We start from the raw sequence: 12,845 nt of genomic DNA, 5'->3' as shown, positions 1-12,845 counted from the left end.
TACACTAAATCTGAAGGAGTTTCCATAGCAAAGAAAAGAAAAAGAACCTGTTAAAGATGTACTGCTTTGCAAGTACCCCAGAGACATTACTGGGCGCATAACATGTGAGGGAGGCTGAAATCCCGCAATATGTAGACTGCCACCTGCAGTATCAAGTGGAATATTGACCCATCACGACTGCTGTCCTACAGTTAGTAACAGAGGCAGGAAAGCAACTACTGTGGAATTTTACAAACAAGACATGGCTGTAAATTTTTCAGAGGGAACCTATATAGGCCTAGAACTTGGCCTCAGACTTGAAATTTTGATCTGAATCTGGACTTCCTCAATGTTCAGAGGTACCCGGATGGAAGATTTCAGTTTGGCCTATGATAGAGATAGGAGTCATCTCTTTAGTTTGGCTCTGGATATGGACGTCCCTGAAACATAAGGATTTTCAGGACCAGCTTCAGGTCCCTCTCTACCTATTGCTGCCAGCGTATCCAGTTACGACTTCATGTGCCAAATGAACCACCCTGCTCTTATCATCATCATGGCAAATCTCAAAGGGACACAGCCTTCTTGCAGACTGAGCACTACCCAGACTGAGTCCTGCTACCTGGTCGGGGATCCAGCTCTGGGATATCTGAAATGTTTAAACAACTCTTTGAAGGAAGACAGTAACCTTTGACTGCATACAGCTAAAGGAATGATTGGCTGCAAATAGAGATGGACCAACCAATTTGGATAAAATCAGAACCAGCCTCGAGTTTACCCTACAACTTAAAATGAAACAAACCTGAACTCTCTTTCTTATGTTCAAAAACATCTGGTAAAAAGAAAGCACATTTTCTTTTTTTAAAAAACAAACCAACAAACCCATAAACCTCCATTCTTCTTGGCTGCAGCTAGGACTGGGAATAGAAACTCTGAGAGAGAGGCGATTTCCCATCCTGCAAACCCTGTGGGCCCTGAACTCCTGTCAATGGTGGACCAGATTCAGCTTTCCTTAGAACCCGAAAACTCATGAGGGGGCCTGATTTTCTGAGATTCCTAGCCGCACGTTCAGATGGATGCTTAATCGAATGGAACCATTTCAGCTGCCTCATCACTAGCCACAATAAAACCAACACAGAACATTTAAGATACAGGTATTACAGATCCATACAGGGAGAGAGACTATTGTCTATCTGGAATTTCCAACATGAATTCTGCTACAATAATCCTGGAAATTGACCCCGCAATTCACAACAGGGATTGTTTACAGCAACTAGTCTTTGAATCATAAGACCAACATCTCTGCTGGCATAAATGGACTCAGCTCCATTTACTTTAATGGAGTTTTTATCCCTTTGTGCCAGCAGAGAACCTACTCTATTGGGTTTCATACAGTCAAGTGTTATATTGTGTCCTTACTGTAGAATCTCCTACACAAAATCCTGCAATCTTTGTTTAAAAAAACCAACCACCCTCCTACTGAAATCCAGGGGAGTTTTACCTGAGTAAGTAACTGGACCTGGATGTGAGGGTTAAATTCACTAACGTTGTAACTCTATTGAAGTTAACTGAGTTACACCAGCCGCAAATTTGGTCCTATGTGCATATCGTTCCTTCTAGCCGTGCTTTCTCCTGAATGTATTAGGTGCAGTAGCGGTAACTCCAGGTGTTTTGATACGGCAGTGATGAATGCTGAGGAAGATAGACATTTAAAAGTGATATCAGTATGCCAGAGAATATCTGGTACACAACACATTTTGAAACTCACTTTTGTTTACATTTCTTCTTCTTTTTTAAGCCAAGAAACTACAAACAGGCCTGGCCAATATGGACACCTGTGTGACTGAAAGGCTCTGCCCCTTTCTTCCCAACACAACAAAGAGGCAACAGCTTGATACTCAACAACGAGACAGCAGTCCCACCAGAAGCTTCACAAAAGGGAACTCCCACTTTATGTGGGCCCGATTGGGATGCCTTGGGACAGCTAGACTAGCACCTGACTCCACAAGTGGTGCCGTTGGAGGCAATGGGATTACTAATGGAGTAAAGTGCCTCTACGCAAGAGAAAGGGAAAGAGAAACTGGCCCTAAAATAATGAAATTGTAACTGATAAAACAATTTGCTACCACATAAGACAACCCCCCCCCCCCAAATAAATCACTGCAGAAAAATTAGCATCAATACTGAAGTTCCGGGGACAGATTGAACGCAGGAAGCCATGGGCAAGATTATACCATCCCAAGCTCACGGAGGACTGCCTTGCTCCTCTAGCGGCCCTATTGAAATTAGTGAGACTCTTTATGGAGTAAGGCACTGCTCAGTGTGAATAAGCACTGCAGAATCTGACTCTATATTAATTCACATTTCCTGGTGAAAGGGGTCAGTGCAGGTGAGCTGAACTGTTTGCATGTTTGGCCTGTGACTCAGTGAACAAGACCAGCAGCAGGTCAAAGACCTCAGCGGTTCTGTTCTGCACAGCTTTACAAGATAATAAAACTAGATTCTCTTCCCTCAGGAGGATGCGGTGGCTCTTTCCTGACTAGAGCGGCCTGCCCTGCCTCTATTTTGCCATAGTTTGCTGGGTTCCATGGGGAAGGATCTGACATGCCCTCATTACCCTTTTTTGCATCTCTTGCGATTTCCTTCTACAAAGCACTCAGCCTGTCCTTTCGGGAGCCAGGCAGTGCTGCTGCATTTCTATTTCTAGTCCAATGCAGAGGGATAAAAATAAAAATAAAACAAAACCACAGGCTTGGCTGTCACTCGACAAAGGGTTGCAGTTTCCCCCCTCTTTCAAGGATGTTGCAGACTTTCATGTACCAGCGGAAAAGAGGGACGGGGGAGGAAAGGAATTTCAAATCAAGTTCTTCTGCCCACGGCCAAGTATGACCTTATTTCTGTGATGGGGAGCAGGACACTAATTGTCACCACGGATAGGCTGCAATCCAGTTTAGGCATTGGTGAAGCACTCTAACAACTCACAGCCATGGACCCCCTGCTGGCTTTCAGCCCAGAGCCAAGCTGTACATCCTCAGCTACCCAAGGCTTTCCCTTCTGTTTATTATTCTTGGTTTCTCCACCTTCTTTATTTATATTTCTGCATGTGTCAAAGACTGACATTTCCACCACTCTGTCTCATGCATTCCTTTCCATTTGATTTGGTATTATGATGAAGTTCCCACTCATATCCCACCGCTCAGTAAACACTTCCTAACAAATACTCCCTGCTGGCCCCCTCGGAAATGAGTCTCCTTTCTTTGTTTCCCAGGACATTGACCATCACTGCATCTTTCTCTAATGCTGCCAATTTTCTTTTTCAGTTGTCAGATTCTAATTGCTACAAAGTGTTAATTCCCTTTAGGAATCCTCCTGCCGCAACTGTTCCACTGCAAACTGTCAAACCTGGGGTAGTTTTAAAACTGGCTGCAGAATTTTGAGTTCCTGTTCACTGTGCAAGGGAGTGGGAGCAGGAATGGGTAAGCCCTGCTAAAGATGTTAAGAGAAAAGATGAAAGACAAGCCTTTCCCAGGAAGAGATTTAGCAATAAACAGCTCCCAAACCAGTAACACTTCAACAACCAGCCCACTGTCTGCTTGGCGTAAGGCCCTTGAAATCACCAGAGTTACAGAGATGAAGCTTGCTCCTTGTTTACAAATGCAGGGCCCAAATTTTGGTTAGTAGCACAAATGGGCCCCAAACAGTCACACATGCACATTGCAAACATTGGTTAGCATGTGATTATCTTCTGGCCAGAAGCAGCAGCCCCACACAGCCCAGAAGCAGCAGTTTGGGACCTGGCTGTGGGTTTGGGCCATTCCCCTACGTGACACCATGAAATGATGTTCTGGACTCTCCAAGAGTTTCGATAGAGCCAGAAGTGATGTGGACAATTTCCACCCCATTCTCCCTTGCCAGAATTGGTTCCACACAAGTCACCATTCATGAGCGGGAAAGCACAGTCTAGTGCAGGGATGGCCAACCTGAGCCTGAGAAGGAGCCAGAATTTACCAATGTACATTGCCAAAGAGCTACAGTAACACGTCAGCAGCCCCCATCAGCTTTCCCCAACCCCTGCTCCCAGCACCTCCCACCCACCAGCAGCCCCGCCAATCAGCGCCTCCTCCTCCCTCCCTGCACCTCCCGATCAGCTGTTTTGTGGTGTGCAGGAGGCTCTGGGGGGGAGGGGCAAGGAGTGAGGGCACGGCAGACTCAGGGGAGGGAGCGAGAAAGGGTGGAGGGGGGCAGGGTCTGTGGCAGAGCCAGGGGTTGAGCAGTGAGCACCCCCTGGCATGCTGGAAAGTTGGCACCTGTAGCTCCAGCCCCGGAGTCGGTGCCTATACAAGGAGCCGCATATTAACTTCTGAAGAGCCGCATGTGGCTCCGGAGCCACAGGTTGGCCACCCCTGGTCTAATGTCATTATTCCTTTATCTTTCTTTGTCTGTTATTCAGTCTCCCTTGCTTATGACAATCTCCTGTCTTGAGCTCCTTGCTCTGGTTGAAGACCCAGCATGAGCCACCCTCCTAAATACTGAGATTCCACCTGCACTGACTTCTCTTCAGCTACACAGTACTGCACATTCCCAGGATAAACCTTGTGTGGGCAGATGCTCTCTCCAAAGTTTCCTCACATAGCCCAGTGATGAAAGAAGAATGTTTCACAGAACTCAAGCTGTATATAGACCAGATGAGTCAAAGCTTCCCAGCTACCCAGTCCAAACTGAGCAAGCACAACAAAGGTCCTAGGACTTGCCAATACTTAAGCAGATAGGCAGAGACAGGTGGGCTAAGGAAAGGAGCAATCCCTGAACAGCTCCTACAAAACTGGCAGTACAAATGAAGCATCAATATAGTTGATGGTCTGCTGTTAAAAGGACAGAGGCTCATCAGACCAGAAGATCAAAGAGAGGAAAGGCCTGGAAAGATCCGTTAAGATCAAAAAGACGTAATAAAGTGCCGCGCAAGAGCACATCAAACAGTCCGGTGTTCAGGACAGTCAAAATGGACTTGGTGGAAAGCTGAGTAATTTGTGCAAAAGAAGCACAGTGTCCATTAGAGCAGAGAGCTGAGAGAAAGACAAAGGCAGCCGATAAACACCGACCTATGTAACTTAAAAAACACCACCAGTGGAGTAGCGGTAGCTTCCCATTCACAATATGTGAAAGAGGCTAATCTGCCAGCAAACTCATCCACACACGGGGTTAACAGATTAAAAAACATGTTCACGTGATAATGAGTTCTTGAAACTTTTGCCAAGGATCATGGACTGTGGGTTCACTCTAGTGCAGTTTGTGGACTTCATTACATAATAAATAAAAATAATCCCTAGTTCTTCAACAGCCCTTTTCATCATGCAGAAACTGAGGCTCAAGAGGAGAAGTGACTTGCCTAAGGTCACCCAGCAGGCCCATGGAAAAGCTAGGAATAGAACCCAGGTCTGCTGAATCCCAGTCCAGTGCTCTATCCACTAGGCTAAGAATATGGGCTTAAGTCTCATTTACCTTAAGGTCACCTTACACCATGCTGGCAGTGCAAAAGGGCTTCACAATGGGTACAAGCATAATCTACTCTCACTCTGAGGCTCTTCCTCACTACCAGAACAGTGTAAAGTGGTCTTACTTTAAATAAGAACCAGGCCTTGTGACCTTAACCAAACAACGAATGGTCCTCATTTCCTGCCCCAAATGGGGACTCTGAAAGAGCAGTTGTTACAATAAAAGCTCTAAGGAAAAAAGGCTCAAGAACCACATTAGGGTCTCGTAGCACATACAGCTACACCATTAGCATATGGTGTTTTGCCAGCACAACTCCTGATGGATCAGAAGATGAAGATTTCTTTACCAGAGCCATCAATCAAATTCTGAATGGCCAGATCTTAAAGTGTTCAGAGAAAAAGGCAGAGTTATAGGAATCCCACACCCAGCTTTACAAGTGAACACACATGCTACAAGATATACCAGAGCCAAGGCCAGAAGAAAAGTGGGAGTGGGAGGCGGTGGGGAGCAAGAAGACCCAACAACAGGATCCATGACTGGAGCAGCAAGAACCCTCCAATCCTACCTAATACACGCCCAGCAGGCTGCCTTCAGAGAAACAGGATTCAGCTTCATCTCATTCCTGAGCCACCACTGAGAAGGCCTCCCCAAATCCATGGACATGCTGTGAGAGTGCATCAGTGCCATCAGGCAGAATGAATCTGTGATAAACTATACCATCATTTTCACAGTGTGCTACCCCAGACCCAGCTGAATAAATACGAAGCAGAATAATCATCTCAGCAGACTCCAGATTCAGGTAGCATACCTTGGCTGCCAGTTCACACTTACACCTTACTGGGCTTTTCCATATTAGCAAGTGTTTCTGAAATACAAAGAGATGTGCTGGAAGGCACTTAATGAGTTAATCAAGTTGGTCTCACTACACACAGACTTAGTGCTAGCTGTATCATTTCTAGGTTACCACTAATAAACCATGTGCCCCACTGCAAACGCACCTGGCTCCTTGTATTGTCTTAAATCTTAACGTATACCTAGTGGTGAAAAGTTCTGTGTCTCATTTGCAAACACTTTAAGCCATCTAGCTCCCAAATACAGATGACATCATGGAGCCTGAAAAGCAGCTTCCAGTCCGCTTTAATATTGGATCCGCAACCAGAAAAATAACTTTAATATTCATCACTTTCAAAACGTGTAAAATCACCATTAAAAGAAACAAACTAGTTTGTTCCCTCTTACCTACATTTGATAGTTAATACATGGGGAGACTATACCATGTGCAGTTTCAGATTACTCTGTGGCTATACTATATTTCCATGTATTTCACTTACCAATTTTTTATTTCCTTATTTATTTTCTGTAAGGGTGGATCCTGCTCCTATTCAAGTTAATGGCATCACTTCCATTGACTTCAGTGGGTAAAGGATAGATATAAGGACCCTATCATGCTCCCATTGAAGTAAATGTCAAAACTCTTATTGACATTAACAGAAGAAAGATTGAACTTTAAGGGTCACATTGTACCCTTGAATAGAGAACCTGACTTCCACTGATGTCTGTCAATGGAGTTGCACGTAAGCAAGGATATTGTAAGGCCCAAAAAGAGCAATGTCAGGAGCTACCATGTGATGTAGCAGGATGTCATTTCTAAGGTCAAAGACAACAAGGAGCAGCCAAAGCATCATGTAAAAGGTCCTATATTTTATAATATTAAAGGAGAACATACTTTTTACACCACTTTTTCCATATTAAAAATAACTTATTTGTAACATTGCTTGGTTGTGCACCAATATCTTTATGTTTCCCTCTCCCTTTTTCCCATTCAAAAATTGTAAGACTGAAACAAGGGTAAACCACAGCCGGTGTGTGTTTGTGAGAGACAGACAGATCACAGTGAAAGAGTGATGTGGCAGCTGAGCAAAACTAATTTTTCTGATCTCACCGAGGGTAACACAGTTAGAGCTCCTAGCTCTGGAAAAGGCCATGCTTAATTTACAGATGTTAGGAACGCAGACACTTTTAGGACAGAAGGAAGTCTGACATCCCATCACAAACAATGTGCCAAATTAAAACCAAATCACTGAAATCTTTAAAGTCTACCTTAGGGGCTTCATGTACGTAAATTGGAGATTAGATTAGCTGCTCTGGTGGTAGAGCCGGTGTAGCTCCACAATTCACACGAGCAGAGGGGCTGGTCCATACACTTTAGGATTCCGATATTAACAAAAAGTTTCAGAAGGATCTATAATTTGATGCAATACTCTGTGGGCCTGATCTTCTACAAACAAAACTGCCACTGACATTGCTCTAATTCCTCCTTAATGTGGATATGCTTTTAAATATGCATACATACTGCTTAATATATATAGACACTGCAATAGACCAGGCACAGTGTAAATTACAGATAGAGCTATGTAATACACAATGCGTACCATTCCTTCATGTATAGTTTTTAAACAATGAGGTCATAGTGACTCAGTCTCAGATAACACTTAAAACAGCCTCAGATGGGAAATCAGACAGCGCTTTTATAATAGAATATGGCAAGGAGGAGGAGGAGTTTTGTGTGTTTGTAAAAGAAGAACAAAATTAGCAGTGAACTCGGAAGTTTATCATGGCATTACTATGGTCTGATCCAAGTAACTCAATTTGACTGGAATTGCTGCAGTAGTATGCTACAAGTAATTCATCGCAATTCAGAACAGCACTTAAGCATGTGCTTAAGTCCCACTGAAGTAAATGGGATTTAAGCACATGCTTATAAATAAGCACATGCATACATGCTTTCCTGAATCAGGGCCATCCATATACTGAAATTACTATAGTATGCTGTCTCTGGTTCTTTTCTTTTTATATTCCAGGGATCCTGGAAGACGCCTAGCACCGTATGGATGCTATTCCACATGCATTTCTGTACAAGTTCTCATGCAATATCAGCATTCATACAGTCTACCTATGTGTTACCTCTGAAATGCTCACTGATCTCTACCTGGAAAAATGCATTTTAAACCTGGGAGTCTGATCTCTTACCCTGTTTTACATGTGGCTTTTGCTCAGCTGAATGGCTATTATTTTCCCTCTGAAGAAAATGCTTTCTTCTATTAGGCCTCTGTAAATTCCCTTTCTGAGGCAGTGTGTGCTCAAAAATGATCATCAGGCTCAGTCCTGCAGAACCCTTCCTCATGTGAGTAGTCCTTGAGCATGCAGAACTCCTCCCATGAGTGAATATTTGCAGGATCAAGTTCTTAGACATGTCACTTTAAGTGCAATTCACGAAGAATGCCTGTAACAGTTCTTTAGCAAGTTCCACTGGCAGACTAGCAAGGGTTTTTTTTGTTGGTTTTTAAAAAAATTATTATCTAAGCACTGTTCGTGGCAGATGGAAAACTATCTACTTCTGCTTAAGCTACCCATATAGTGGGTTGCCCAAAGTTCCATTCAGTTTTTGGGTTCCTGCTTTGTCTCATGCAAACTGATTTTGACAGATCCTGGAGAAAAGAAACTGAGTTTTCCGATGCATTTTTAAGCACTGTACTGTACTCCTGCCAGTAATATGACTCATATCTGCTTATGGATATGAGACTTGGATTCCCCACGGAGCTATTGATAAATCTTCTGAACTGCTATAAGGAAGTCCCAGATTTATTTTTTGGTGCTAATCTCTTGCCTCCTAAACTGACAAGGATTGGGAGATGAGTGGCAAGACACTCAGACCATGGATGGGGTGGGAGCATCTTGTGTCCCTCAAGTGACCACTCCTCTGTCTCATTAAGAAGCATCATCGTCGCTGGAGAACTGCTCAGTCATCTTTAACAGGTAGGATGATAGCTACCATTCAGTGCAGAGCCTTTACAAAGGCCCTGGGAAAAAACTGGTGGTGGGGATCTTCAAGATTTCCAACAGAGAAGATAAGAGGAAGTCAGTTTCTATTGTGCCAAAGGTAAATTTGACTTCTCAGTATAACACAGGCTGTAGTCAGTAGTATTGTTGGCATAAATAATTTGTTCTATTATGCCCTTATACTTAAAGAGCCATATTTTCAAGAATGGTCTCTAAAATAGCATCCACATGATCATACACCCAACCATCAGCCCCTAAAATAACTAGGTTTGTGTCCACAAATAGTAAAACCTCGCAGTTATGTTGCACCTTCCGTCAGTGGGTCTGAAAGCACTTTACAAACATTAATGGACATTTGGCCTCACAAGCCGCTGTCAAATAGAGCAGTTATTATCTTCATTTTACAGATAAATATATTGAGGCACCAAGAAACTAAGAGACCTGCTCCAGTTCATACACCAAATCTGGCAGAGCCAAGAGCTGAACTAAGATCGTCTGACAACACTCCTGTGCTTCGTTCACAAAACTGTCCTTCCCCAACAAGGCGCTTTAACCAGGAAGGAACATGAACCTTCATCCATCTGAATTGAAGTCAAATACCTTAATACAAGAGGTCAAATGGGCACTTAACCCCAAAGTGGTCAGAGGCTTACACATTAAAATTAAGTTTTTCGTGGGAACAAATGATTTCTCACGAAAAATTGTGGGTGCAAATAATTGTGGGCTCAAGACTGTAGGTGCAAATTTGGTGCAAAATAACTCAAACCTCTGGGTAACTCCAATGTTTGTTTTGGATCATCTCACATGCAGCTTTTTTTTTTTTCTCTAAACACCTTGCATTATACACATCATCATATGAACCTAAAAGATGCAGCCGGTACAGAGTGTTAATGGTAGCAATGGAAAAAACAAAAAATATGGAATGGCATCCCGGCACAAATGAAGGAACAAAATGATGTCATCCTATTGCCAAGTATTCATGTAGCATCCAATATCACAACTTCATAATTCATTCTAATGACAAGGGATTGCAAGGACATAAAATAATCTGCATATCTGCCGAAACAAAGTAAAAGTAAAAGCGAAAACAACAACAACAAAAGGTTTGTTTGCATGTACTGTACCCAGGTAAAGTTTTGTAGTCGTCAGAGTCACTGAAAGAACTAACCTATGCCAGTAAAGCCTAAGCATAGTAAAAACCACCAGCATTTTGTAAATACATGAACTTTGCATCCTGCAGGAGTCATTAGTAATTAATAAAAGTGAAAGGTTTCTCTAAATTCCATACCAGTTTATTTCCCCCCCAATATGAGTTTCTTAGAATACTGTCTTTGAATATCACAAAGTTCCATTTGTAATATAATTAGAGCATCTGGCCATAGTTAGGGATATTGAATTGTATAAACCAAAAATGCAAGTTTAAACATTACAAAAAAACTATCAAAACATTCATTATTTTGAATTGACTTCTCTTCTGTTTGGCAGTGATGACATGATTTCTAAACACAGTTATTACTGTTTTGCAATTGGCTTTTTTTTGTAAATTTTTCTGAATGTGTTTTTTAAACAAAAGAAAATTACCAGCTTTTATAAAAAAGAAGGAGCTTGAATACTTACTCCCAAAACACAGATACAAGATTTTTTTTTTTTTTTTTATAAAAAGTGTATTGGTTTCTTGCTACAAAAAGCGACCTAAAGGTGTCAGACCTGAAAACAAATTCTCACAGTGTTTTCAGTGTTGGCTGTTTACAAGGCATTAATTATAAGCAGAGATAGAGAGATACCATATGGCAGGTATAATAACTTGATATCAGCCAGCATTATCTTTGGGCTACAGGACAAATCTGGTTCACCACTCAGCTGACATGTATATATATCTTGCTTATTTATTAGAAAATGACCCAATACATAAATTTATAATGTAATCACTGTGCTATAAAAACTTTACTTAGCGTCTTACGCAGCATTTCTGAATCTTGTCCAAACGCCTTTGTTTCACATTCTGCTGGCATCTTAAACATCTTTTACCAGAGCAACAAGCCATCTCTCTGCCCACCCTTCAGCAACAGAAATTGGTGCTAGACAGCATGCAGGTGCTAAAACCAGGGATGCAAAATTAGAAGCAGATCTGCTTTCAAAGAGCTGCTAGCATTCATCAGCATTTTGAAAAGGTGGAGATTAGTATTTGTTTTCTTTTAGCTTTAGAATTGATCAGTGAAAGATTTAGTTATGTACTTCTAGTGGGAACTGTCAACTTTTCTGCAGTCAATAGTAAACTCAAGAAGTTAGAGCAGAAGAAAAAATTGAAGTGAAGGGGAAATGCATGAGATCATTGGTGTCAGATTGCTGGCAATGCCCATTTTGCATCCCTATACAATTACTCAGAAGGATGGTATCACTCTATCCCTAATAGTTGATAGGTGTCAATTTGTGGCACGGAGGATAAATCACAGAAAAAAAATGACATATAACTTTGTGTCCTTTGATTTGAAAGTACCAGTCACCTATCTGCTTCTTTTGGCAGAAGTACTGTACTGTATCTTAAACATAGCTTGTACTACAGACAATTAGCATTGTGTTCTTTTACATGGAATCTCCAAGGGAATCAGAGTCATCCAAGGACAGAGGCAGGTACAAGTCCTGTAAGAAGAAAGAAGAAAGTGTTAACTCCCACAATCAGTTTCCAACTTAATCTTATAGTAAGGAGACAGCTCCATGATTCAATTCAGTGGAGTACCACTTCCTGTGCACAAAGCTGAAGTCTTCCTTCAAATGGACAAACCTATTGTCTAAGGAGTTCAGGACTGAAACCATGGCAGTTTACATGCATGGTGGAGCAGGAAGATCTCAGTCACAAAAGGCAGTGGTAATTTGAGAAGAACCTTTTAGCCCCTTCTCACTCAGTGTCAATCTGTGCTAGATTTTGCACGAATCATCAGAATCTTTTGCCATACAGGTCAGCTTGCACTTAGGTCCAGAATAAAGAGTCTTACCTTTATTTGACAGCTGCCCCCATGCAACTTCTCTAGAGAGCTGAGAGGGATATTACATGCTCTAACACATGTTCTTTATTTCAAGCCCATCATAATTATACATTAATAATTAGAGGGCTTTAAAAATGAGCCCAGGCTACCACAGTTGGCTCTGGCTCTGGATATGAACTCCAAAGTTCCTATTTTAGGCTTTGATCTGGTCCCACCTCTTAAAAGGTCCCATAGGGATCCATGTATGCAAACTATCACTAAAGAAGGCTAAAGCTCTGCTTGTTCCTTACTGAATGCTGTGTTATGCACTGGGAGGGGCTATTATCAAAACACAATAAAAGCACAAAGAATTTGTTTGGGGCAGGGGGGTTCTATACACACCTCAAGCCTCAAAACAATGGTTGGGATGGGGGACTTTCCTAAGAGAACAGATAAAGGGGAAAGATAAAGCTGTTTTTCTTTATCAAGTGCTAGAATAGCTCCTGGAAACAAAACAATGACACATGGAAGTTCTAGTAAACTAAAAGGTTACATTCATGTCTATGGTTAATT

General features: G+C 42.1%; 1 protein-coding gene across 4 annotated transcripts in view; it reads right to left on the bottom strand.

Moving 5' to 3' along the window:
• Positions 1-536: 536 nt before the first annotated feature.
• Positions 537-12,845, bottom strand: part of DCX (doublecortin) — a 110,321-nt gene continuing 98,012 nt past the window's right edge. For all 4 annotated transcript variants that reach the window (XM_074962462.1, XM_074962463.1, XM_074962464.1 and 1 more), the window contains exon 7: positions 537-11,949. In XM_074962462.1, coding sequence (XP_074818563.1) covers positions 11,893-11,949 — 57 coding nt within the window. In that variant the 3' untranslated portion in view covers positions 537-11,892. The remainder of the gene's footprint in view (positions 11,950-12,845) is intronic.

The sequence above is a fragment of the Natator depressus genome, chromosome 9, assembly GCF_965152275.1.
Source record: "Natator depressus isolate rNatDep1 chromosome 9, rNatDep2.hap1, whole genome shotgun sequence".
Lineage (NCBI taxonomy): Eukaryota > Metazoa > Chordata > Testudines > Cheloniidae > Natator > Natator depressus.
This window is presented reverse-complemented; position numbering and strand designations above follow the sequence as displayed.